This window comes from Metopolophium dirhodum, chromosome 1 (assembly GCF_019925205.1).
Source record: "Metopolophium dirhodum isolate CAU chromosome 1, ASM1992520v1, whole genome shotgun sequence".
In the NCBI taxonomy this organism is placed as follows: domain Eukaryota; kingdom Metazoa; phylum Arthropoda; class Insecta; order Hemiptera; family Aphididae; genus Metopolophium; species Metopolophium dirhodum.
The window spans coordinates 148,068,752-148,093,140 of record NC_083560.1 but is presented as its reverse complement, the minus strand read 5'-3'; the positions used below and the strand labels follow the sequence as shown (position 1 = coordinate 148,093,140).

The window sequence follows — 24,389 nt, the reverse complement described above, 5'->3', positions numbered from 1 at the left end:
ATTCAGTTTTTCCAAAAAATAAAATTTGTTTTTACAAATAAATTATTTTGTTATTATTTATTATTTTATATTATAAAAATATATCGAATGATATTGTCATAAATTATAAAATATATCATCCCTGTGTATATAATATCTGTTGAAGAATAATAAATGTTTTATATCATCAATTCTGGATAAGTTTGATAATCGTTCAAATAAAACTAATGCAATAAAAATGTTAGGAAAAGTGGTTTAGATTTAAAAAAACGTATCAATTAACAGTTAGTTTTGAAATTCTATGTAATTTTCAGAATCATGAACTCAGAAATAAACGTAGTTAAAAGCAGAATTCTAGAAGTAGAACAGCAGGTGCGTGACAATAAACGCTATTGTATCGAGAAACGGAAAGCATTTCAAAAAGTATTTACAAAAATTAATGATTGTATTAAGAAAAAAACAGTTTTTAAAAATAAATTGATAAATGAACATAATAGTTTCGAAAAATATTCAAGTGAATGTAAAGCAGATCTTCAGTGCCGGTTAACAGAACTAAACAATCGGTTAAGAGAATTAGAATCTGAGTAATTTCTTATTATATTAACCAATTCTTTTTTTCTTTGTAATAATTTAGAATTAATACTTTTATTATATTTTGAAAACAATATTCTGAATTGCTTGCATAAGAATTAAAAAAAAAGAAGTTGATGTTATAATAAATTTACAATATTATGATTGCTTTTACCTATGTTTTTTTTTATTTAATCTATTTTTTCAGTTTCATAATGAAAAGAAAAACGGTTACAAAACACGAGCGGATGTCATCTTCTGACGAAGGTTTATTCGAAATCGAGAGATTTAAGAAATGTTCAAAAACATTTTTGATTAAGAATACTTTAAATTTTATAGATTACACGCTTTTTTTTAACTATGTTAGAGATAAATTAATTTTAAAGTTAAAAGAATCATGTTTACAATCATCTATAAAATTTAATTTACATGTGGATAGCGTATACGAAAGAATACTCACTCAAGAAGTTCGGGACATAGCTTTCAAAACTTCTAATACACTTGCATGTAATTCATCCAATTTCAATAAATTACTAAATGGAATGTTCAATAAATTATTATCTGAACAAGACCAGTTTTTAGCGAAAGGATCTGGGTGGTCCCTTAAAACTATAGATGTATTACAATTGAGAATTAATACAGTGAATCCTCTCAGAGGAGGAACGTATCTAGATCTACCTGAATATATAAAAGATAAAAGAGCAATTATAAATGTAAAAAATAACGATGCTAAATGTTTTAAATATTCAATACTATCTAAGTTTGATAATCGATCGAATAAAACTTATTTGAATAAGAAATATTTTAAAATGTTAGAAACAAAAAGTGGTTTAGATTTTAAATGTATTGATTTTCCAACACCAATCAGTCAGATGAAAAAATTTGAACGTACAAACGATGTATCAATTAATATTTATAGTTTAAATGATAAAAAACATATTTTTCCTTTGTATATTTGTAATACTGAAAGAAAAAAACATTTCGATCTTTTTCTGTTCAATAATGATGAAACATCACATTACTGTTATATAAAAAAATTTTCAAGATTCGTTAGAAGTCAGAAAACTAAAAATTGTACTAAGCTAATTATATGTAAAAGATGTTTTACTACTTTTGGGAACAAACCGTGTAAAAGCAAACTTTGGGGTATGAAAGGATTGATTGAACATCAACATAATTGTAGAAAGAACCAATTAGGGAAACCTATAATGTTTGAAGAGGGAGATGATGATTTTATTTATTTTAAAAGTTATAAAAAAACTCAAAGGATACCAATTGTTATTTATGCAGACTTCGAATGTATTTTAACTCCTAAAAAACCTGATGAATTCATTCAGAGTTGTAAAAAAAAAAAAACATATATTACACATTTACATGAAATTATGAGTTATGGGTTTTATGTAAAAGTCGACTATGATATTATACCAAAAGAGTTAGTAAAACAGTTGAAGATTCCTAGAAAGGTGGTTATTTATAGAGGTGAAAATGCAGCAAAAAAATTTATGGAAAATATGATTGATATCGGAAATAATATCAAAACAATTTACGAAACTGCTACACCAATGGGTAAATTAACTGAAAAAGAAGAAAAACGTTTTCAAAGAATTAAAAGATGTGAAAAATGTTCAAAACATTTTAAAAAAAATAATTTAATTAAAGTTCGAGATCACTGTCATTTTACTGGTAAATATAGACAATGTCTTTGTCTCGAATGTAATTTTCAAATAACTAATCCATCATTCATTCCAATTTTCTTTCATAATTTATCGTACGATAGCCATTTCATAATTCGAGAGCTCGGTTGCGATGATCAAAATATTCACGTTATTCCTAATTCATCAGAAAAATATATATCCTTCAGCAAGGAAATCGCACCTAAATTTAGTATAAAATTTGTTGATACATTCCGTTTTATGAGCGAGTCATTAAGTAAACTTGCGGAAAATTTATCTGAAGATAAGTCGAGATTTAGAGAAACTCTTAAAATATTTTCTGCGGAAGCACTAGATTTAGTTACACGAAAAGGAGTCTTCCCTTATGAATATGTCGATAATTGGAGTAAATTAGATGATACTTTTCTACCATCAAAGCTAGAATTTTATAACTCTTTAACAGACGAGAAAATTAGTGATGAAGATTATATACATGCTAAAAATGTATGGCATACATTTGATATAAAGACTTTAGGTGAATATAGCGATCTTTATTTAAAAACTGATGTTAGCATACTAGCCGATGTGTTCGAAAATTTTAGAGACTTATGTTTATCTACGCTCGAACTAGATCCTGCTCATTATATGACTGCTCCCGGGTTTGCTTTTGACTGTATGCTGAAGTATACCAAGGTCAAATTATCAAGGTTAAAGGAGTATAACATGTTGCTTTTCTTCGAAAAATCGATTAGAGGCGGGATATGCCAATCAACCAAAAGATATGTTAAGGCAAACATACCAAATATCGAAGGATTGGACTATAATGCAAATGAACCGATCACATGGATTACATATCTCGATTGTGTGAATTTGTATGGGAAGTCTATGTTAACAGAATTACCTTTTAAAGATTTTGAATGGGTTGACGATCTCAACATAGATGTAACTAAAATCGCTGATGATTCAGAAGTCGGATATATATTAGAAGTTGATATTGAGTATCCTAAACATCTACATAAATATCATAATGATTTCCCATTTTTACCGTTTAACGAATGTCCACCAAATTCGAAAGTTGAGAAATTGTTAACTACTTTATCACCGAAAAAAAACTATATTGTACATTACAAAAATTTAAAACAAGCAATTTCTCACGGTCTTAAAGTAGTAAAAATTCATCGAGCTATCCGTTTTTCCCAAAGTAAATGGATGGCATCATACATAAAATTATGTACATCTATGAGAGTACAAGCTAAAAACGAGTTTGAGAAGGATTTCTGGAAGTTGCTAATTAATAGCGTTTTTGGTAAATGTATGGAGAATGTTCGAGCAAGAACTTCTATAAAACTGGTTTCTTCAGAACAAAAAGCAAGGAAATTAATGGCGAAAACTAGTTTTAAAGACAGAACTATATATTCTAAGAATCTCATGGCCATTCATCAGCATAAGGAAACAATTAAATTCGACAAGGCAATTTATGTAGGATTTGCAATTTTAGACGTTTCGAAAACATTTATGTATGACTTCCATTATAATGTAATGAAGAAAAGGTATGGTACTAAAATTAGTTCTTTATATTCGGATACTGATTCCCTGATATATGCTATCCAAACAACAAATTTTTTTGACGATTTAAAAAATAGTTTATTACCATATTTTGACACATCTAATTATCCTAAAGACCATTGTTGTTTTAGTGAAATTCATAAAAATCAACCAGGGTTCTTTAAAGATGAAATGAAAGGAATTATAATTAAAGAATTCGTTTCATTAAGACCGAAATTATATGCTTATAAAACTATAGATGGCGCTGAGAAAAAAAAAGCAAAAGGCGTAAAGAAATATATAATTAAAAATCACATGCAATTTAACAATTATATGAATATGTTACAGTTAAAACCCGAAATCCGTCGAAACTAGTTTTAACTAGTCAAAACTAGTTTCCACAAATCCCTTTAGTCATTTCTGGTTTTAACTAGTTAAAACTAGAATTTACTAAGACCTATAAAATCCTTAATTTTTATATTGATAGGTTAAACTAGTTTTAACTAGGGAAAAGTAGAAATATAAGTACACATTAGAATAATTATTATAGGAATTTATTATATTATTTATTTTGACAGGACAAACTATTGTGGCATTTAGAATTGCATAGTATTTTATTTTTTCTACATAAACAGCGATTTGTTCCGCAGGACGTTTTACATGTGCATCTTACAAAGCCTTGCCCCGACCCCGTCGATGCTTTTGTTGCGGCTGCACGGAGGGAAATATGATTGTTTGGAACTTGATTCTCTGTGATGAATTTTTCTTCGCATGTTATAAATTCAGATCTGAAACAATTTTTACTGATTAGTAACTATTTACTAATTATATTTTATTTGGTGTATGAAAATGTGATAATGGACGTACCTACAATAAAGTTTTTCTAGAATTCCATCCTTACTTCCGATTCTGTATAGATCGTGCTCTGTTTTTTCTAACACCACTCCGATGAGATTAGGATGATCTGTTTTGCCTTTGTCAACATCTGGAATGCGGATTACTACGTTGACACCAACATCAACGGCGGGAAATTTTTTTTCTGATCGAGTCATCATTCGGGCTGCCTGTTTTTCCAAATTTTCATGAGCTTCTTTTCTAATTGCACCTATAAAAGAGGTATCTGAAACATATCAAAGAAATAAACCGGAAAATGTTTACCTGCAGCTTCCTGCTCAATCTTATTTTCACTTCCAGTTTCAGTACATATAAGATTTTCCAGTTCATCCTCGACGTTTATAGTAGCAATCAAATCATTGGGGAGGTTAGAGGTTACGAGCCCCACTCTTGGATCAACCCCAAACATTGCTTTATAGGGCGTCATATTTATCCCGGCGTGGTGTGCTCTATTTTTCATAAATTGTACGAACTTTAATCCGATAGACCAATTAGTGGATTTATTGTCTGTCATCCAAGAAGCGAGCATTCGTTCCACGTCTTGGTTGGCTCGCTCTACGGAGCCTTGGCTTTGTGAATGCCTAGGTTTCCCGTGCACGATTTTTAACTCTGGCCATAGCCCTGTCAGCTCTGTAATCACACTGTTAACAAATTCTCTCCCATTGTCTGAATGAAGAAGAACCGGAGCACCAAATGTTAAAAAAATGTCTAATAAATGGCTTGCAACTTCTTCTGCACGCTTGGTCTGCAAGGGGCGGAGCAGAACGAATTTTGTCAGATGATCTTGATAATTAAGTATAAACTTAAACTGTGCATCAGGTTGTGACTGCATGTCTATCAAATCTATTTGACATCTACTATTTAATTCAGTGTGCAAAATTGGTTTCGAAACGAGTCCTTTCTTTCCTAGTTTTTTCTTTTTCTGGCACGTTTCACAGAGAGACAAAAAAATATTTATCATGTCAGTGGTAATGTTGGCGTACTTTCTTGAAGTTTCAACCTTCAGACGATCTCTCCCTCCATGCCCTACAGCGATATGTGACAAATCAATGACATCAAAAATGTCTTCCATCGGCAAATAATATTTGACTGGCTCTCCGCGGGTTACCAGCTTTTTTGTATCGCCAAATTCCAAAACATTGAATCGCTTGATCCTTCTATATTGAGCAGAGGTTTTTTTAGTGGCTGATATCGCATCCTCAACCTCTTTTAGAAGCGAATCATAAGCATCTTTAGTAATGATATTATAATGATTGTCTTTTTTTCCTTCCACCGATTCCATAAGCTTCTTAAAAAACCGTTCTCGGGTACTCATTTCTCTTTCAGTTTCCAACATGATACCAAAGTGTACAGTGACGTTAGGACAATTTTCAAAACCGGCGAATGTCAACAAGAGCGAAAAAACAACTTAGAACGGGCAATTCACGACAAAAACACGTAGGTACAACGACTACGACGAACACAATCGCACTGGCGAAACACAGCCGACGATATAAGCTGACCTTCAGATCAATATCGTATTATTATTAATATTATTGTAGGTATAATCTGTCGAAGTTATATCGTATCTAAGTGTTGGACGACTAGTTATCTTAATTGATTTGATAGTCGACCGGTCAAACAATTATCGAGCAATATTTATAGATCGTCTGTGGTCGCGTGAGTTTTATGTAGTACGAGTTTAAATACAATATAATATTATTCTATACAATAGTTTGTCCTAATTCTAAATGCCACAATAGTTTGTCCTGTCAAAATAAATAATATAATAAATTCCTATAATAATTATTCTAATGTGTACTTATATTTCTACTTTTCCCTAGTTAAAACTAGTTTAACCTATCAATATAAAAATTAAGGATTTTAACTAGATAATTCTAGTTTTCACCAATATATTTTATAGGTCTTAGTAAATTCTAGTTTTAACTAGTTAAAACCAGAAATGACTAAAGGGATTTGTGGAAACTAGTTTTGACTAGTTAAAACTAGTTTCGACGGATTTCGGGTTTTAACTGTAACAAATATACTAAACGCTTTTATAAACCATAAAACTCTCAAGGATGAACAAACTCATAGAAAAATGAATTTTATCCAATCAAATAAACATGTTGTTCATTCGAAAACAATGAGCAAACTTGTTCTAAGTGCAAACGATGATAAACGTTATATAATGGATGACGGGATAAATACTTTAGCTTATGGTCACTATAAACTTAATGACTCAGTTTAAAAGCGTTATCTAGCGGAACAAAATACAGCAGTATTATTATTTTCATTTATTTATTTACCACTAGATGACGCTTTTTGTTTTTATCGATTGTATATATTTATATATAGTTTTCAAAACAGACTAATGAGGATCAGGAGATCATGTGAAATAATTAATTCGACTTAATAAAAAAAACTGATATTTTATTTTATTAAAAAAATAAATAAATAAATAAATAAATAAATATTATACATAAAAAAACATTATTTTAAAATATCTGATGATGTTATCCATGAATTTTGACTTGAATCAAAACCTAACCATTTAACAAACATTTTATTCCCAACTTTTTTTACAATACGTTCAATGAGAAAGGTGTTTGGAAAATTAGTTAATTTAATTTCCTGTTCATAAAAACTACCTAAGATTATATTGTTTGATTCATCCTTTAGTTGATAAGTTACTGGATTTGTATGTAAAACTTTTGAAACTGTAAATATTTCCGTTGTCCAATTCGGTGTATATCCTTTACTAAATATATGTTTATACTTAGATATTCGTACTTTATCGTTAACTTTAAATTTAGGTTTATACAATGTTTGTAAATTTTTATATGTACTAAATTTAATTCTGTTTGTATCCATTCGAGCTTCATTAGGTGTACATTTGATTGTTCTATGTTTTGTATTATTATAGTTATGTATAATTTTTGATATTGTATTATACCAATTCCATGTACCTGTTGCAGTGAAATGTTTATATATATTATTTTTAAGTGTTTGTATCACACGTTCTGCGATTGAACATTTGATAACACTGTATGAACTGTAATGTTTAATTTTATATTTTTTCATTAAATCTTGGAATTGGACATTGTAAAATTCTGTACCATTATCTGTCTGTAAAAATGTTGGTTTAGCTTTTTTCAATATATTAAACATTCCTTTTGTACATTCTTTACCTGATTTATTTTTCAGCGGTTCCACAAATACATATTTGCTATATGTGTCTATAACAATTAATATGAATTTAAAACCATAATTTTTTTTAGAATGAGATTGCATATCCATTAAATCAGCTTGCCAGAGGTCGTCAATAAACCGTGTTACCACACTACGTCTAGGAAATATTTTTCTCGCTGGTCGATGTAGCTCATTAGCTATACTCTCTAAGGTTGACATTATACTATAATATTTCTCTCACGCAGTTCTTCTAAAATAGATATAATTTCATTATTGACACCAGTATTACCAACACTTTGTGATGATGTCAAAAGATTTAATCTAGTTACTAGCTCATTCGGATCGTCATAATAAACTAATTGTGTTTGAGGTAATACATCTTTATATAAACCTCTGCCTGTCTTAGGATCAGGTGATGAAGTAAAATTAATCATATCTGTAGACATGTGATCTGCAGGTGAAAAACTGCTTGCTGATTGATTAAAATCAAATGGTTCAATTTCTTGTGTTATTTTTCTACGTTTAGCGTTAAATAACCCAAAAGGAGTAGAAGGTAAAGTATTGTTAAATGATTTTAAGCTAATTCGAGGAGTTGTATTCTCATTAATTTTAGCTATCTCTTCGTTAAACTGTTTTTCCTCCATTTTCATTCGATCATACAACGGTTTTACAACAGTCATCCATTTATGGTACCTCGAGGTTCTAGGTTTTCCATCTGCTTTTAAATGGACTCCAGAAGTTTTCAAAATATTGTAATAAGATTCTATATCTTCTATAGTTGTTTTTTTTGGTTCCTTCTCACATAATAAAGACCATAGTCCTGGTGTAAATTTATAATATTTATTAAGCAGCAATAATTTACCGTGACTAAAAGTTGCAGAGTGTTTTCCTATTTTATACGAATCACTATCTTTATCATAATGCAAACCATAGGATTTATCATAACGTGTTGATTTAGGACGGTTATTTAAAAAATTTTCAAATGGTGAATTTAATTCGTTATCATCATCATCTTCACTAGTACATGAGGTTTCTGATTTATTTTCTAGCTCAGTTGACTGTGTGTTCCATATTTCATTTTGTTTTGTATGTGTACTCAATGGTTCAATTATTGGCTTAAATGCTTCACGGAAATAGTTTTCAGAATCTATAACACCGCGTTTCATTTCCATTATTTTTCGTTTAATATTTTTTTTTGATGTTATTAAATTTTCCAACAAGACTTTTTCTTTGTTCATTGTAAATAATAAATGTAATATACCTGTATCGTGTGACTACCGATAACACTATGCAGATAATTACTTTGTGACGGTATATTTATATATGAGTATAAGCATATAAAATTATCTTATTTTAATGAACGTATGAAAACCACATCTATACCTTCCTTCATTCATTTCCCGAGTTTTATCGATGACCATAAACCCATAATCACTATGATTCCAACATAAATGAGAAATTTTGCGAAATTCTGAGAAATCCATATCTGTAGATGAATGATCGTTGAATATATGTCGTAAATTTGTATCATCTTGTTTCAGTATTATTAAGAAGTTTGCGTTATCTCTTACTAGCTGTTTGGTTATTTTAGAATATGTCTGTGCTAAATAAAATACAGAGCTAGCACCCGAATGTCTACCCATACTAAAGTATTCTCTAATTACGGACTGTGGACCACATATCACATCGTCAAAAATGATGATGGAATTTTTCTTGGTTAAGTTTGGTTTTATAACCTTATCAGCGCTTGTAAATATGAAAAAATTAGCACCCTTTATATCATCTATTATTTTTTTCAATAAAACATATTTTTCCTGATTAGAGGTTTTTGAGTATAAATAAATATTTTCAAATCTTAACCCGTTTGCATGTGTGATCAGATTATACATTATATTTGTTTTTCCTGAACCACTGGGGCCAACTAGTATAGCACGTATAGTATCGGGTAATAACGAACCATGTCTTGATGGTTTTTTTACTACCTGAACATCTACATTTATAACATCTAATTTATCTTTCTGCTCAATCAAATTCATATTATTTTCATATAAATACTCTAGATTTTTAAATTTATAGCCAGTTATAGATGGCGTGTTCAACTCGCAAGTGTAAGTCAGACAAGACTGGAAAAGGATTAGTAAACTCTCTTATAAATAGTCTCCCGTTCGAAGCCCATGTTTCAGGCTATCAGTATTGCGGCCCTGGTACAAAATTAAAAAAGAGACTAGATCGTGGTGATAAAGGAATAAACCCATTGGATGCTGCTTGTCGTGATCACGATATTGTGTATGCAACGAGTAAAAATTTAGACGATAGACATAAAGCTGATAAAGTGCTAGAAAATCGTGCTTGGGAGAGATTTAAAGCAAAAGATACACCTAGAAAAGAGAAATTAGTTGCGTACGCAGTAACAAACGCAATGAAAGCTAAAAGAAAAATAGGTATGGGTTGCAAACGGAAACGTGCTATAAAAACAAATTGTATACTAGCAGCGAAAAAAAAAAGTATCTCAAAGATAAAGAATGGTGGTAAAAGGCTGATTTTAGCACCGAGGCAGTCAGGAGGTGTAATTCCCTTAATACCTATATTTGCAGGATTGTCGGCACTTGGTAGTTTGATGTCTGGAGGTGCTAGTGTGTATAATGCTGTTCAAAATTCAAAAAGAAAAAAAGGCAGTGGTTTGAAATCAAACAAAAATAGGTTAAGAAAAAAAAACTGATGATCACGCTACCTAACAGACCGCTTTCGTCTCAAGATATTATAAAATATGTCGGAAAGTTGAAAATCAATCATTTCCGTGGAGTCTTTTCACGTGATAACTTACCTAAAAAACCGCATACGATTGAATGTGGTGTATTAAACTTGGATATATCTTCAGGCGACGGAAGTCATTGGGTAGCGTTTTATAAAAATAAGGACAAAGTTGTTTATTTCGATAGCTTTGGTGATTTACCACCACCAATTGAATTACAACATTATTTCAGACAGTTCAAAATAGTATACAACTATTCCAACTATCAAGACTTCAATACATTTAACTGTGGTCATTTATGTCTTGAATTCTTGCAATGCATGAATCTATTACATTAAATCTGACTGGAAATTCAACTGTATTGTCGGCAAATTATTTTCCATCTCTAAACGTTTACGAGGATTCAGAAATAGCTTTGTTATCTTTGCAAACGTACAATTCATTTCCAAATATTATAAATCCAACTAATAACCGGCTGAGAATAAAATCAATTCCTCCAGATAGAATAGCAAAAATTCAATTTTTTGTACCAGTCGAATGCCGTGACATAGAAGATATTAACAAATATATGGTAGAAGAGTTATCTCAAGTTAATAAAGTCTACGGAACAAAGCTGACATTCAGTGTACGTATTGATCCTGTCGATTTTAGAACGTATATAAAATGTAATGGAATACTAAACTTTGAGCATCCGTATAGTATAGCACCTGTTTTTGGGTATAGAAAGAAAGTTTGTGGACCGTTTCATGAAGAACATCGATCGGATAAAGCTGCAAATTTAAACACAATTAATTCTATAAAAGTAATGTGTAATATAGCACATGGGTCATTCAACAACCAACTTCAAAACCATTCGATATATGAGTTTTTCCCAAGTGGGAGAAGAGGAACAAAGGTTGTTCAATCTCCGGTAAACCTTATATATTACAGATTAAACAAAACAGATATTAATTCAATTACTGTTCAGTTAGTTGACCAAAACAATAATCCAATTGACAATTTTAACGAAACGTTAACAGTTGTTCTGCATATTAAACGTCACGGATCTCATCATTAAATTTATATCTTAGATTTTGTAATGTATGAGTCAGTTACTTTAAGTTTAACTGGGAATGCTACCATATTATCTGTAAATTATTTTCCGCCTATAAACCTTTACGAGGACTCAGAAATAGCTTTGTTATGTTTACAGTCATTTAATTCGTTTCCAAATATTAATGATAATAATAATACATTTTCTATACAAGTAGCTGAGAATGAAAACAATAATGATCCTATGATATGTTTTATTACATTGGAAGAGGGTTGTTATGAAATTGAAGATATTAAGCAACGAGTTAAGAAGCAAATAGATGACTATAATAGTAAAAACTTAACCAATTTAACATTCGACATTACAGTTGATCCTAACGATTTCAGATCGTATATAAAATGTAATGGGATACTACACTTTGAGCATTCGTATAGTATAGCACCTGTATTCGGTTTTGAAAAACGAGTATATAAGCCACACAATGAAATTCTTCGATCGGAAAAAGCTGTAAATTTAAACACAATTAATTCTATAAAAGTAATGTGTAATATAGCTCAAGGATCATTCAACAACCATCTTCAGAGTCATTCGATTTATGAGTTTTTCCCAAGTGAAAGGACAGGGTTGAAAGTAATTCAGTCACCACCAAATTTAATATATTACAAATTGAATAAAACAAATATTGATTCGATAACCGTTCAGTTAGTTGATCAAGATCATAATCCGATTGATAATTTTGGTGAGGCATTGACAATTGTGTTACATATTAAACGTTACGGATCTTGAGATGGGTTTAAAATTCAATATAAACCCACTACTTCGGATCAGTACAACTAGTCATAAGACTAAAGTGCTACCAGCAACATCAAATCAAATAAAAAAATTGACGGTGAAGAATAAAAAAATTTTAAAAGCTTTGGGTTATCAATTAAAGCAGAATGCCTGAAAGTGATATTTTGGATATAACTTCACAGTACGAAACGGATTCTAAAATTACAAACATTGAATATCATTCATACGTACCGTATACAACATCATTTAATAATAATGATGAAATACGTATATCGATCCAGCAAACGGATGTCTATCCATATCTACACGAAAGCTTTATTTTTTTGGAAGGAATAATTACTGATGCTACCAAAGTGAAACTAACTAATAACGGTTACTCTTACCTTTTTGAGCAAATACGGTTGGAAATCAATGGGATAGAAGTAGATAGCACGCGTGTTCTTGGAATCACTAGCTCGTTGAAAGGTTACTTATCCGGTACGCCAGACAACTACAATTGCTATGAAAATGCTGGCTGGAATTTTAAAAACGCAACGCAATCAGAAAATGATAAAGGCGAATTTAGTGCTTGCATTCCATTGAAATATTGGTTAGGTTTGTTTGAAGATTATAAAAGAATATTAGTGAATTCTAGATTGGAATTAATATTAACTCGAAGTCATAGCGATTTAAATGCTTTAAGTTTAAAAACTGGTGTAACTGCTTCTGAAGGTAAAGTCGTTTTAAATAAAATAGCCTGGATGGTTCCACATATAACTGTTGACGATGAAGAAAGGTTAAAATTATTGAAACTTATAGAAAAAGAAAAAAGTTTGTTTATTCCTTTTAGATCTTTTGAGACTTTTGAATATCCTGAACTCGGAACCGCTAAAAAAGTTGTGTGGAATTTGAAAACTGCTTCAAAATTAGAAAAACCACGATTCGTCGTAATTGGATTACAGAAAGGACGCAAAAATGTGTTATCAAAAGATTGTAGTATATTCGATCATTGTAATCTAACAAACGTTAAAGTATTTCTGAACTCGATAGCTTATCCATACGATAATTTGAATTTAGATTTTACTAAAAATAATTTCACTTTATTATATAATATGTATACATCGTTTCAAGAATCGTACTATGAAAAAAGTATTCGTAACCCGATATTGAGTCCTTCTACTTTTCTGACAAACGCTCCAATTATAGTCATCGATACTTCGAAACAGAACGATTCAGCTACTGCCTCGGCAGTGGATGTTCAATTGGAAATTGAAGCTTCAGAATCGCTTGCAGGTGTAACTGCATACTGTTTATTAATTCATGATCGTATTGTAGAATATGTACCTTTTACTAGAGAAGTAAGGAAACTTGTGTAAATATAATTAAGAATTAATTTTTAACAATAAAAACTATTATTTAATAATTTGTGTTCTTTACTTGAAATAATTATTTTAGTTTTAAGATTTGCTAAAAAATTTGCTACACGAAGACAAAATTTGGTAGAAAATCTCTGTTTTGTGTTACACGGTAAATCTGAGTGCTCCAAGGGAGACATTCCCCCTTGAAAAAAAATTTTTACCGTGGAAAAGCTGGCTGTGAACATACAAATATATACTACTAGTGTACACTTTATTATTTTACAAACAGAAATATAGCAATAGGTGTTTAGGGTTCGGTATGAAAGTGTGCACGACTGGGAATTGAATCTATCGAACGGTATGTCAGTCAGTGTAATGCCAGAATACTCTAACTATTACCCTATTAACTGAGACGAATGTATGATCAGTGTTATGCCGGAATACTCTGACTATTACACTATTGTCATATAAATACCGTCCGATAGGTTCGGGTGTGGAGATTTTAGTAGTTATTTTAGTGTTGAATAGTTTTACGACTGGTCTCCAATTCACTTAAGTTATTAAATAATTCATTTACTAACCTCTGATCCAGAATCAACAGTAGAAGTTCTGTACGACATCTTGAAATTGTTGAGTTAATGAAGAAGTTGCTGGATGTTGACTGTGATATTGCTGTCGATACGCAGAAGTTGCTGGATGTTGACTGTGATATTGCTGTCGATACGCTAGCCTTATATACTGTAATGTTTCCACTACTATAGTAACATAGAAATGTAGAATATCCATAACAATGTTTATTAAACCAGCCAACGCCCTTAATTTGACCTCTTATTAATATCAGTTTTATTCCGCCAGCGGCTTTAATACAACCTTCTATTAATACTAGTTTTTATTCGGACAACGCCCAAAATTTGAGCTAGCTATTTTTTTAAATGGTTATTTCAGGTAACGGTCAACACCAATACATACATTATATATTATAATTACTATTACTGCAAAATAACTTAGTTGTTTTTAAATTATTATTACATTAGAACGTTACACGGTTTCTTTGAATAGAATGTAAGTTTTAAACGTCAACTAGGAAAAGTAGGAGGTGATTCTCGACTTTATAACACAGCGTTTGTCAGTCAAACGATATCAGTTCAGCTTGTGTTCCCCACAAGCAGCAACAGGCGACAGACATTCACCGTAGACATCATCAGCATAATCAAAAAAAAAATACTTCAATCCTTCAAAGTTAACCAGTGAAGCACCAGCATCATCAACAGACACTGAAAATTGGGAAATACTTTAACCGTACAGCTATCTATGTAAGTACTTATCTATTCCATTATTTACATATTTTTTAAAAAAGAACCATCTTATTGAATCTGAAACTACATCTTTACTAGTTTTTAAAAATTAAAAAAATAATACACGATAATAAAAACATAACATAGCAGAAACATTATTTATATTTTATCATAATGTTTATTAAATGGTTACAAAATGCTGGAAAGTTATTAAGTTGAAAAACAAGTTTATATAGTTTGTATATGATTATAATTATAAAATAACATAATATAAAAACTTGATTATTATAATATATAAGATATAGTCATATTAGCTAACATTGAATTATACACAATGCTGGTTAATATATAGTCATTTTAATTATCGTAATGTATATTAAATGGTTAAAAAAAAAATGCTAGAACGTTATTAAGTTGAAAAACAAGTTTATACAGTATGTATATGGTTATAATTATAGAATAATATGATATAAAAACTTGATTATTGTAATATATAAGATATAGTCATATTAGCCAAAATTGAACTACACACAATGCTGGTTGATATATAGTTATGTTAATTATCATAACGTATATTAAATGACTACAAAATGTTAGAAAGTTCTAATAAGTTGAAAAATAAGATTTAATTCTGTATATATGTATACAGCATGGTATGTAAATGATTATAATTATAAAATAACATAATAATATAAAAACTTGATTATTATAATTTATAAAATATAGCCATATTAGCTAACATACAATTATACACAATGATGGTTGATATAAATCATTTTTTATTATAAGATTTTTGTTTTTTCAAAATTTTTTTATATTTACATAAAAACATTTACAGATAATGAATTCTCACAATAATATTTTAAACGAAATTATATTATAAACAAATGATTCAAAGTTATACGGAATCGGATGAAAAAGACCACATCATGAAAAGATGGAAACTTAAACAGAATAAAAAAAATATTAAAAATATAAAATATCAATTGTTTTTAGCTAGAATGTGTACTTCTCCTTCTCTAGATGTAACTTATATAAATCAATATTATATAAATAATTTTATATTAAAAGAAAAAATGCTTTTTTTAAAAGAAGAGAGAGAAAAGATAATTATATTTCATTGCTCTAGATGTTCTGACTATTGGAAAAGTATCAATAATTTCAATATACAAATTCAAAATCTTAATTTAAAGTTACAGGAGTTCAATGAAATCTGTTAAAATTGGATTATATTTTAATAATATTTAGTACATATTATAGTATTATGCTTATGTTTAAAAAATAATTGGATAAATAATATAAGTTTTTTGTTTACATTATTATTCAATTATTTAATAAAACTATTTTATTAAATATACCGACCATTCTAAAAAATGTTTTTATTTATCAATTGATACAAGTTTAACATAATAATCATAAACTAATGTCTATAGATTACCTACTATAAAATTTACAGAATAAAAAAAAAAATGGAATCAAAATCATTCATTATGGATAAAATTAACGAGATAATTCAAAAGGCTGAGAAAAATGACAGAGGAATGAATGAAAAAGCAGTGGAACTTAAAAAAAAAATTAAAAAAATTGATATAAGAATAAAAAAAGCAGTTTTAAAACAAAACAAATTAATGAATGAAAAAAAAAAAAATATAAAGGATCATTTACATTCGTTATATATTGATAAACAACGGGAAAAAAATATCCAAAAAGGATTATCTATATTATATACACAGTATAATTATATGAACAATGGTTAATGGTTATTCATAATTTTCCCTATTTTCATAATTCATTTTTTATCTCAAAACCGCTTTTTTATTTTTTATGTCTTATATTCTGAATATATTAATTTTTGAAATAAAATGATCTATTTACATTATTATATATTTTGTTTTTTATTTATTCTATTTACAGTTTCATCATGAAAAGACAAACGGTGAGAAAATGTCAGCGAACAATTTCTACTGATAAAGAGTTATTCGAAATTGAACGTTTCAAAAAATGTTCGAAAACTTTTATCATTAGGAATAGATTAAATTTTATAGATTATACGCTTTTTTTTAACTATATTTCAGAAAAATTAATTTACAAGTTAAAAGAATCATGTAAAAATACGTCTATAAAATTTAATTTAGTCGTCGATAGTGTTTACGAAAGAATTATCACGCAAGAAGTACAGGATATTGCATTCAAAACGTCTAATGTTCTTGTGTGTTATTCATCTAATTTTAAAAAAACACTAAACGACATGTTCGATAAATTGTTACGGGAAGAGGCAGATTTCAAACAGAAAGGCTCTGGATGGTCGCTTAAGGTAATAGAAACAATGCAGTTAAGAATCAATATAGTGAATCCTCTCAAAGGAGGAACATATATTGATTTACCCAAACATGTTAAAGATAAAAGAGCGATTATCAATGTAAAAAATAGTGATAATAAATGTTTTAAATATGCATTATTATCTAAGTTTGATAATCGCTCTAACAAAACTAATTTTAGTGAAAAATATTTTAAGATGTTAGAAGTAAAAAGCGGCTTAAATTTTAAATGTGTTGATTTTCCAACACCAATTAGTCAGATACCCAAATTTGAACGTATTAACAATATTTCAATAAACATTTTCAGTTTGAATGATAAAAAAACAATTTTTCCTTTGTATATTTGTAATACCGAAAGAAATGTTCATTTTGATCTATTTTTGTTTAATAATTATGATACATCGCATTATTGTTATATTAAAAATTTTTCAAGATTGATCAGAAGTCAGAAAACGAAAAATTGTTCAAAATTAATTATTTGTAAAAGATGTTTTACAACTTTTAGTACTCAACCGTGTGAAAGTAAGCTTTGGGGTGTGAAAGGATTAAATGAACATCAGCGTAATTGTGGAAAGAATCCTTTAGGGAGACCTATAATGTTTGAAAAGGGAGATGATGATTTCATCTATTTCAAAGGTTATAAAAAAACCCAGAGGATTCCATTTGTAATTTATGCAGATTTTGAATGTTTATTAACTCCCAAACAGCCCAATGAATTCATTAAAAAATGTAAAAAACAGAAAACTCATGTTACGCATTTGCATGAGATTATGAGTTACGGGTTTTATGTAAAAGTTGACTATAATATTATTTCAAAAGAGCTGGTAAAACTTTTCAACATTCCGAGGAAGGTTATTATTTATAGAGGTGAAAAGGCTGCAAAAAAGTTTATGAAAAATATGATTGAAATCGGGAATAGTATCAATAAAATTTATCAAATTAATACACCGATGATAAAATTAACTGGAAAAGAAGAAGAACATTTTCAAAGAACTAAATTTTGCGAAAAATGTTTAAAACATTTTAAAAACCATAATTTAATCAAAGTCCGAGACCATTGTCATTTTACCGGTAAATATAGACAATGTCTCTGTCTTCAGTGTAATTTTGAAATAACAACTCCATCATTTGTTCCGATTTTTTTCCACAATTTGTCGTATGATAGCCACTTTATTATTCGAGAACTTGGTTGCGATGATAAAGATATTCATATTATCCCAAATTCTTCAGAAAAATATATATCATTTAGCAAGGAAATCGCACCTAGGTTCAGCATAAAATTTGTTGATACGTTCCGTTTTATGAGTGAATCGTTGAGTAAACTTGCAACCAATTTATCCGAAGATAAGACAAGGTTTAGGGAAACTCTCAAAATATTTTCCATGCAATCGTTAGATCTAGTTACCCGGAAAGGAGTCTTCCCATATGAATATGTTGACAGTTGGAGTAAATTAGACAATGCTTTTTTACCGACAAAGCTGCAATTCTACAACTCTCTAACTGACGAGAACATAAGTAATGAAGATTACATACATGCAAAAAATGTATGGAATACATTTGACGTAAAGACTTTGGGTGAATATAGCGATCTTTATTTAAAAACTGATGTTACCATACTAGCTGACGTGTTCGAAAATTTTAGAGACATATGTTTATCTACTCTCAGAATAGATCCTGCTCATTATATGACTGCCCCTGGATTTGCTTTTGATTGTATGCTTAAGTATACAAAGGTTAAATTAGAGAGGTTAAAGGATTATAATATGTTACTCTACTTCGAAAAATCAATCCGAGGCGGTATTTGTCAATCAACTAAAAGATATGCTAAAGCAAACATACCAAATATTGAAGGATTGGATTATAATTCGAATGAACCAATTACTTGGATTACATATCTCGACTGTGTAAATTTGTATGGGAAGTCTATGTTAACAGAATTACCTTTTAAAGATTTTGAATGGGTCGATAATCTCGACATAGATGTAACTAAAATTCCTGATGATTCTGAAGTAGGATATATATTAGAAGTTGATATCGAGTACCCTAAACATTTACATAAAACCCATAATGATTTCCCGTTTTTACCGTTTAACGAATGTCCACCAAATTCAAAAGTTGAGAAATTGTTAACTACTTTGTCATCGAAAAAAAACTATATTGTACATTACAAAAATTTAAAACAAGCGATTTCTCACGGACTTAAAGTAGTAAAAATTCATCGAGCTATCCGTTTTTTACAAAAAAAATGGATGGCATCGTATATTGAGTTTTGTACAAAAATGAGGGCAGAAGCAAAAAATGAGTTTGAAAAAAATTTCTGGAAGTTGTTAATTAATAGTGTTTTTGGTAAATGTATGGAGAATGTTCGAGCAAGAACTTCTATAAAACTGGTTTCATCAGAAAAAAAAGCGAACAAACTAATGGTAAAAACTAGTTTTAAAGACAGAACCATATACTCTAAGAATCTCATGGCTATTCACCAACATAAGGAAACTATTAAATTCGATAAGGCAATTTATGTAGGATTTGCAATTTTAGACGTTTCGAAAACATTTATGTACGATTTTCATTATAATGTTATGAAGAAAATGTATGGTACTAAAATTAGTTCTTTATATTCGGATACTGATTCCTTGATATACGCTATTCAAACTACAAATTTTTTCAATGATTTAAAAAATAATTTATTACCATATTTTGATACATCTAATTATCCTAAAGACCATTATTGTTTTAACGAATTACATAAAAGCCAACCAGGCTTTTTTAAGGATGAATTAAAAGGAGTAATAATTAAAGAATTCGTTTCATTAAGACCGAAATTATATGCGTACAAAACTGTAGACGGTACTGAGGAAAAAAAAGCGAAAGGTGTAAAGAAATATATTATTAAAAAACATATGCAATTCGATAATTATAAGGATATACTAAATGCTTTTATAAACCATTTATATGTTAAGGATAAATTAACTCATAGAGCCATGAATTTTATCCAATCAAACAAACATGTTGTTCATTCGAAAACAATGAACAAACTTGTTTTAAGTGCTAATGATGATAAACGTCATATAAATGACGATGGGATAAATACTTTGGCTTATGGACACTATAAACTGAAAATATTATACAATTAAAGAAAAAATACTTCACACGGTAGTGTAATAAAATCTATTAGAAAAATGGGTGCTGAAATAAAAAAACTACAAACTGTAAACAAATGATTAATTTAACTTTTTTTTCTGACTTTTATTATAAAAGTATTACATATTATACATAAAAAATTTTTTATTTAAAAAATATCTGATGATGTAATCCATGAATTTTGGCTTGAATCAAAACCTAACCATTTAACAAACATTTTATTCCCAACTTTTTTTACAATACGTTCAATAAGAAAGGTGTTTGGAAAATTAGTTAATTTAATTTCCTGTTCATAAAAACTACCTAAGATTATATTGTTTGATTCATCCTTTAGTTGATAAGTTACTGGATTTGTATGTAAAACTTTTGAAACTGTAAATATTTCCGTTGTCCAATTCGGTGTATATCCTTTACTAAATATATGTTTATACTTAGATATTCGTACTTTATCGTTAACTTTAAATTTAGGTTTATACAATGTTTGTAAATTTTTATATGTACTAAATTTAATTCTGTTTGTATCCATTCGAGCTTCATTAGGTGTACATTTGATTGTTCTATGTTTTGTATTATTATAGTTATGTATAATTTTTGATATTGTATTATACCAATTCCATGTACCTGTTGCAGTGAAATGTTTATATATATTATTTTTAAGTGTTTGTATCACACGTTCTGCGATTGAACATTTAATAACACTGTATGAACTGTAATGTTTAATTTTATATTTTTTCATTAAATCTTGAAATTGAGTATTATAAAATTCTGTACCATTATCTGTCTGTAAAAATTTCGGATTAGCTTTTTTCAATATATTAACCATTCCTTTTGTACATTCTTTTGCTGATTTATTTTTCAGCGGTTCCACAAATACATATTTGCTATATGTATCTATAACAACTAATATAAATTTAAAACCGTAATTTTTTTTAGAATGAGATTGCATATCCATTAAGTCAGCTTGCCATGGGTCGTCAATAAACCGTGTAACCACACTACGTCTAGGAAATATTTTTCTCGCTGGTCGATGTAGCTCATTAGCTATACCCTCTAAGGTCGTCATTATGCTATAATATTTCTCTCACGCAGTTCTTCTAAAATAGATATGATTTCGTTATTAACACCAGTATTACCAACACTTTGCGATGATGTCAAAAGATTTAATCTAGTTACTAGCTCATTCGGATCGTCATAATAAACTAATTGGGTTTAAGGTAAGACATCTTTATATAAACCACTACCTGTCTTAGGATCAGGTGATGAAGTAAAATTAATCATATCTGTAGACATACGATCTGAAGGTGAAAAACTGCTTGCTGATTGATTAAAATCAAATGGATCATTTTCTTGTGTTATTTTTCTACGTTTAGCGTTTAATAAGCCAAAAGGACTAGAAGGTAAAGTATTGTTAAATGATTTTAAGTTAATTCGTGGAGTTGTATTCTCATTAATTTTATCTATTTCTTCATTAAACTGTTTTTCCTCCATTTTCATTCGATCATACAACGGTTTTACAACAGTCACCCATTTATGATACCTTGAGGTTCTAGGTTTTCCATCTGCTTTTAAATGGACTCCAGAAGTTTTCAAAATATTGTAATAAGATTCTATATCTTCTATAGTTGTTTTTTTTGGTTCCTTCTCACATAATAAAGACCATAAACCTGGCGTGAATTTATAATATTTATTAAGCAGCAGTAATTTACCGTGACTAAAAGTTACAGAATGTTTTCCTATTTTATATGAATCACTATTTTTATCATAATGCATACCATAGGATTTATCATAACGTATTGATTTAGGACGGTTATTTAAAAAATTTTCAAATGGTGAATTTAATTCGTTATCATCATCATCTTCACTAGTGCATGAGGTTTCTGATTTATTTTCTAGTACAGTTGACTGTGTGTTACATATTTCCTTTTGTTTTGCATGTGTACTCAATGGTTCAATTATTGGTTTAAATGCCTCACGGAAATAGTTTTCAGAATCTATAACACCACGTTTCATTTCCATTATTTTTCGTTTAATATTTTTTTTTGATGTTATTAAATTTTCCAATAAAACTTTTTGTTTGTTCATTGTAAATAATAAAAGTACTATACCTGTATCGTATGACTGTCGATAACACTATGTAGATAATAACTGTGTGACGGTATATTTATATAGGTATAAATATATAAAATTATTTTATTTTAATGAACGTATGAAAACCACATCTATACCTTCCTTCATTCATTTCCCGAGTTTTATCGATGACCATAAACCCATAATCACTATGATTCCAACATAAATGAGAAATTTTACGAAATTCTGAGAAATCCATATCTGTAGATGAATGATCGTTGAATATATGTCGTAAATTTGTATCATCTTGTTTCAGTATTATTAAGAAGTTTGCGTTATCTCTTACTAGCTGTTTTGATATTTTAGAATATGTCTGTGCTAAATAAAATACAGAGCTAGCACCTGAATGTCTGCCCATGCTAAAGTATTCTCTGATTACGGATTGTGGACCACATATCACATCATCAAAAATGATAATTGAATTTTTTTTGGTTAAGTTTGGTTTTATAACCTTATCAGCGTTTGTAAATATGAAAAAATTAGCACCTTTTATATCATCTATTATTTTTTTCAGTAAGACATATTTTTCCTGATTAGAGGTTTTCGAGTATAAATAAATATTTTCAAATCTTAACCCGTTTGCATGTGTGATCAGATTATACATTATATTTGTTTTTCCTGAGCCACTGGGACCAACTAGTATAGCACGTATAGTATCAGGTAATAACGAACCATGTCTTGATGGTTTTTTTACTACCTGAACATCTACATTTATTACATCTAATTTATCTTTCTGTTCAATCAAATTCATATTATTTTCGTATAAATACTCTAGATTTTTTAAATTTATAACCAGTTATAGATGGCGTGTTCAACTCGTAAGTACAATTCAAACAAGACTGGTAAAGGATTTGTAAACTCCCTTATAAATAGTCTCCCGTTCGAAGCTCATATTTCAGGATATCAGTATTGTGGTCCTGGTACGAAATTAAAAAAGAGACTAGATCGTGGTGATAAAGGAATAAACCCATTGGATGCTGCTTGTCGTGACCACGATATTGTGTATGCAACAAGTAAAAATTTAGACGATAGACATAAAGCTGATAAAGTGTTAGAAAATCGAGCTTGGGAAAGATTTAAAGCAAAAGATACACCTAGAAAAGAGAAATTAGTTGCGTACGCAGTAACAAACGCAATGAAAGCTAAAAGAAAAATAGGTATGGGTTGCAAACGGAAACGTGCTATAAAAACAAATTGTATACTAGCAGCGAAAAAAAAAAGAATCTCAAAAAAAAAGAATGGTGGTAAAAGGTTGATTTTAGTACCGAGACAATCAGGAGGTGCAATTCCCTTAATACCTATATTTGCAGGATTGTCAGCACTTGGTAGTTTGATGTCTGGAGGTGCTAGTGTGTATAATGCGGTTCAAAATTCAAAAAGAAAAAAAGGCAGTGGTTTGAAATCAAACAAGAATAGGTTAAGGAAAAAAAACTGATGATCACGCTACCTGATAGACCGCTTTCGTCTCAAGATATTATAAAATATATCGGAAAGTTGAAAATCAATCATTTCCGTGGTGTCTTTTCACGTGATAACTTACCTAAAAAACCACATACGATTGAATGTGGTATATTAAACTTGGATACATCTTCAGGCGACGGAAGCCATTGGGTAGCGTTTTATAAAAATAAGGACAAGTTGTATATTTTGATAGCTTTGGTGATTTACCACCACCAATTGAATTACAACATTATTTCAGACAGTTCAAAATAGTATACAACTATTCCAACTATCAAGACTTCAATACATTTAACTGTGGTCATTTATGTCTTGAATTCTTGCA

At 29.3% G+C, this 24,389-nt stretch overlaps 4 protein-coding genes across 4 annotated transcripts; 3 read left to right on the top strand and 1 right to left on the bottom strand.

The window, feature by feature from the left end:
• The first annotated feature begins 764 nt into the window (after positions 1-764).
• Positions 765-4,098, top strand: LOC132933300 (uncharacterized). Its single transcript, XM_060999607.1, has 2 exons — positions 765-4,039; positions 4,095-4,098. Exons 1-2 carry the CDS (start codon positions 765-767, stop codon positions 4,096-4,098), a joined length of 3,279 nt encoding a protein of 1,092 aa, XP_060855590.1.
• A 186-nt stretch (positions 4,099-4,284) lies between these two features.
• LOC132935287 (KRAB-A domain-containing protein 2-like) lies at positions 4,285-5,980 on the bottom strand. Its single transcript, XM_061001782.1, has 3 exons — positions 4,905-5,980; positions 4,614-4,866; positions 4,285-4,534 (listed from the first exon to the last, which is right to left on the bottom strand). The coding sequence occupies exons 1-3, from the start codon at positions 5,974-5,976 to the stop codon at positions 4,309-4,311; spliced, it is 1,551 nt and encodes a 516-aa protein (XP_060857765.1). The 5' UTR covers positions 5,977-5,980; the 3' UTR covers positions 4,285-4,308.
• A 4,899-nt stretch (positions 5,981-10,879) lies between these two features.
• LOC132933504 (uncharacterized) lies at positions 10,880-11,683 on the top strand. Its single transcript, XM_060999772.1, has one exon. The coding sequence runs from the start codon at positions 10,880-10,882 to the stop codon at positions 11,618-11,620; it is 741 nt and encodes a 246-aa protein (XP_060855755.1). The 3' UTR covers positions 11,621-11,683.
• Positions 11,684-17,268: 5,585 nt separating this feature from the next.
• LOC132933299 (uncharacterized) lies at positions 17,269-20,472 on the top strand. Its single transcript, XM_060999605.1, has 3 exons — positions 17,269-17,439; positions 17,772-17,782; positions 17,844-20,472. Exons 1-3 carry the CDS (start codon positions 17,269-17,271, stop codon positions 20,470-20,472), a joined length of 2,811 nt encoding a protein of 936 aa, XP_060855588.1.
• Positions 20,473-24,389: the final 3,917 nt, after the last annotated feature.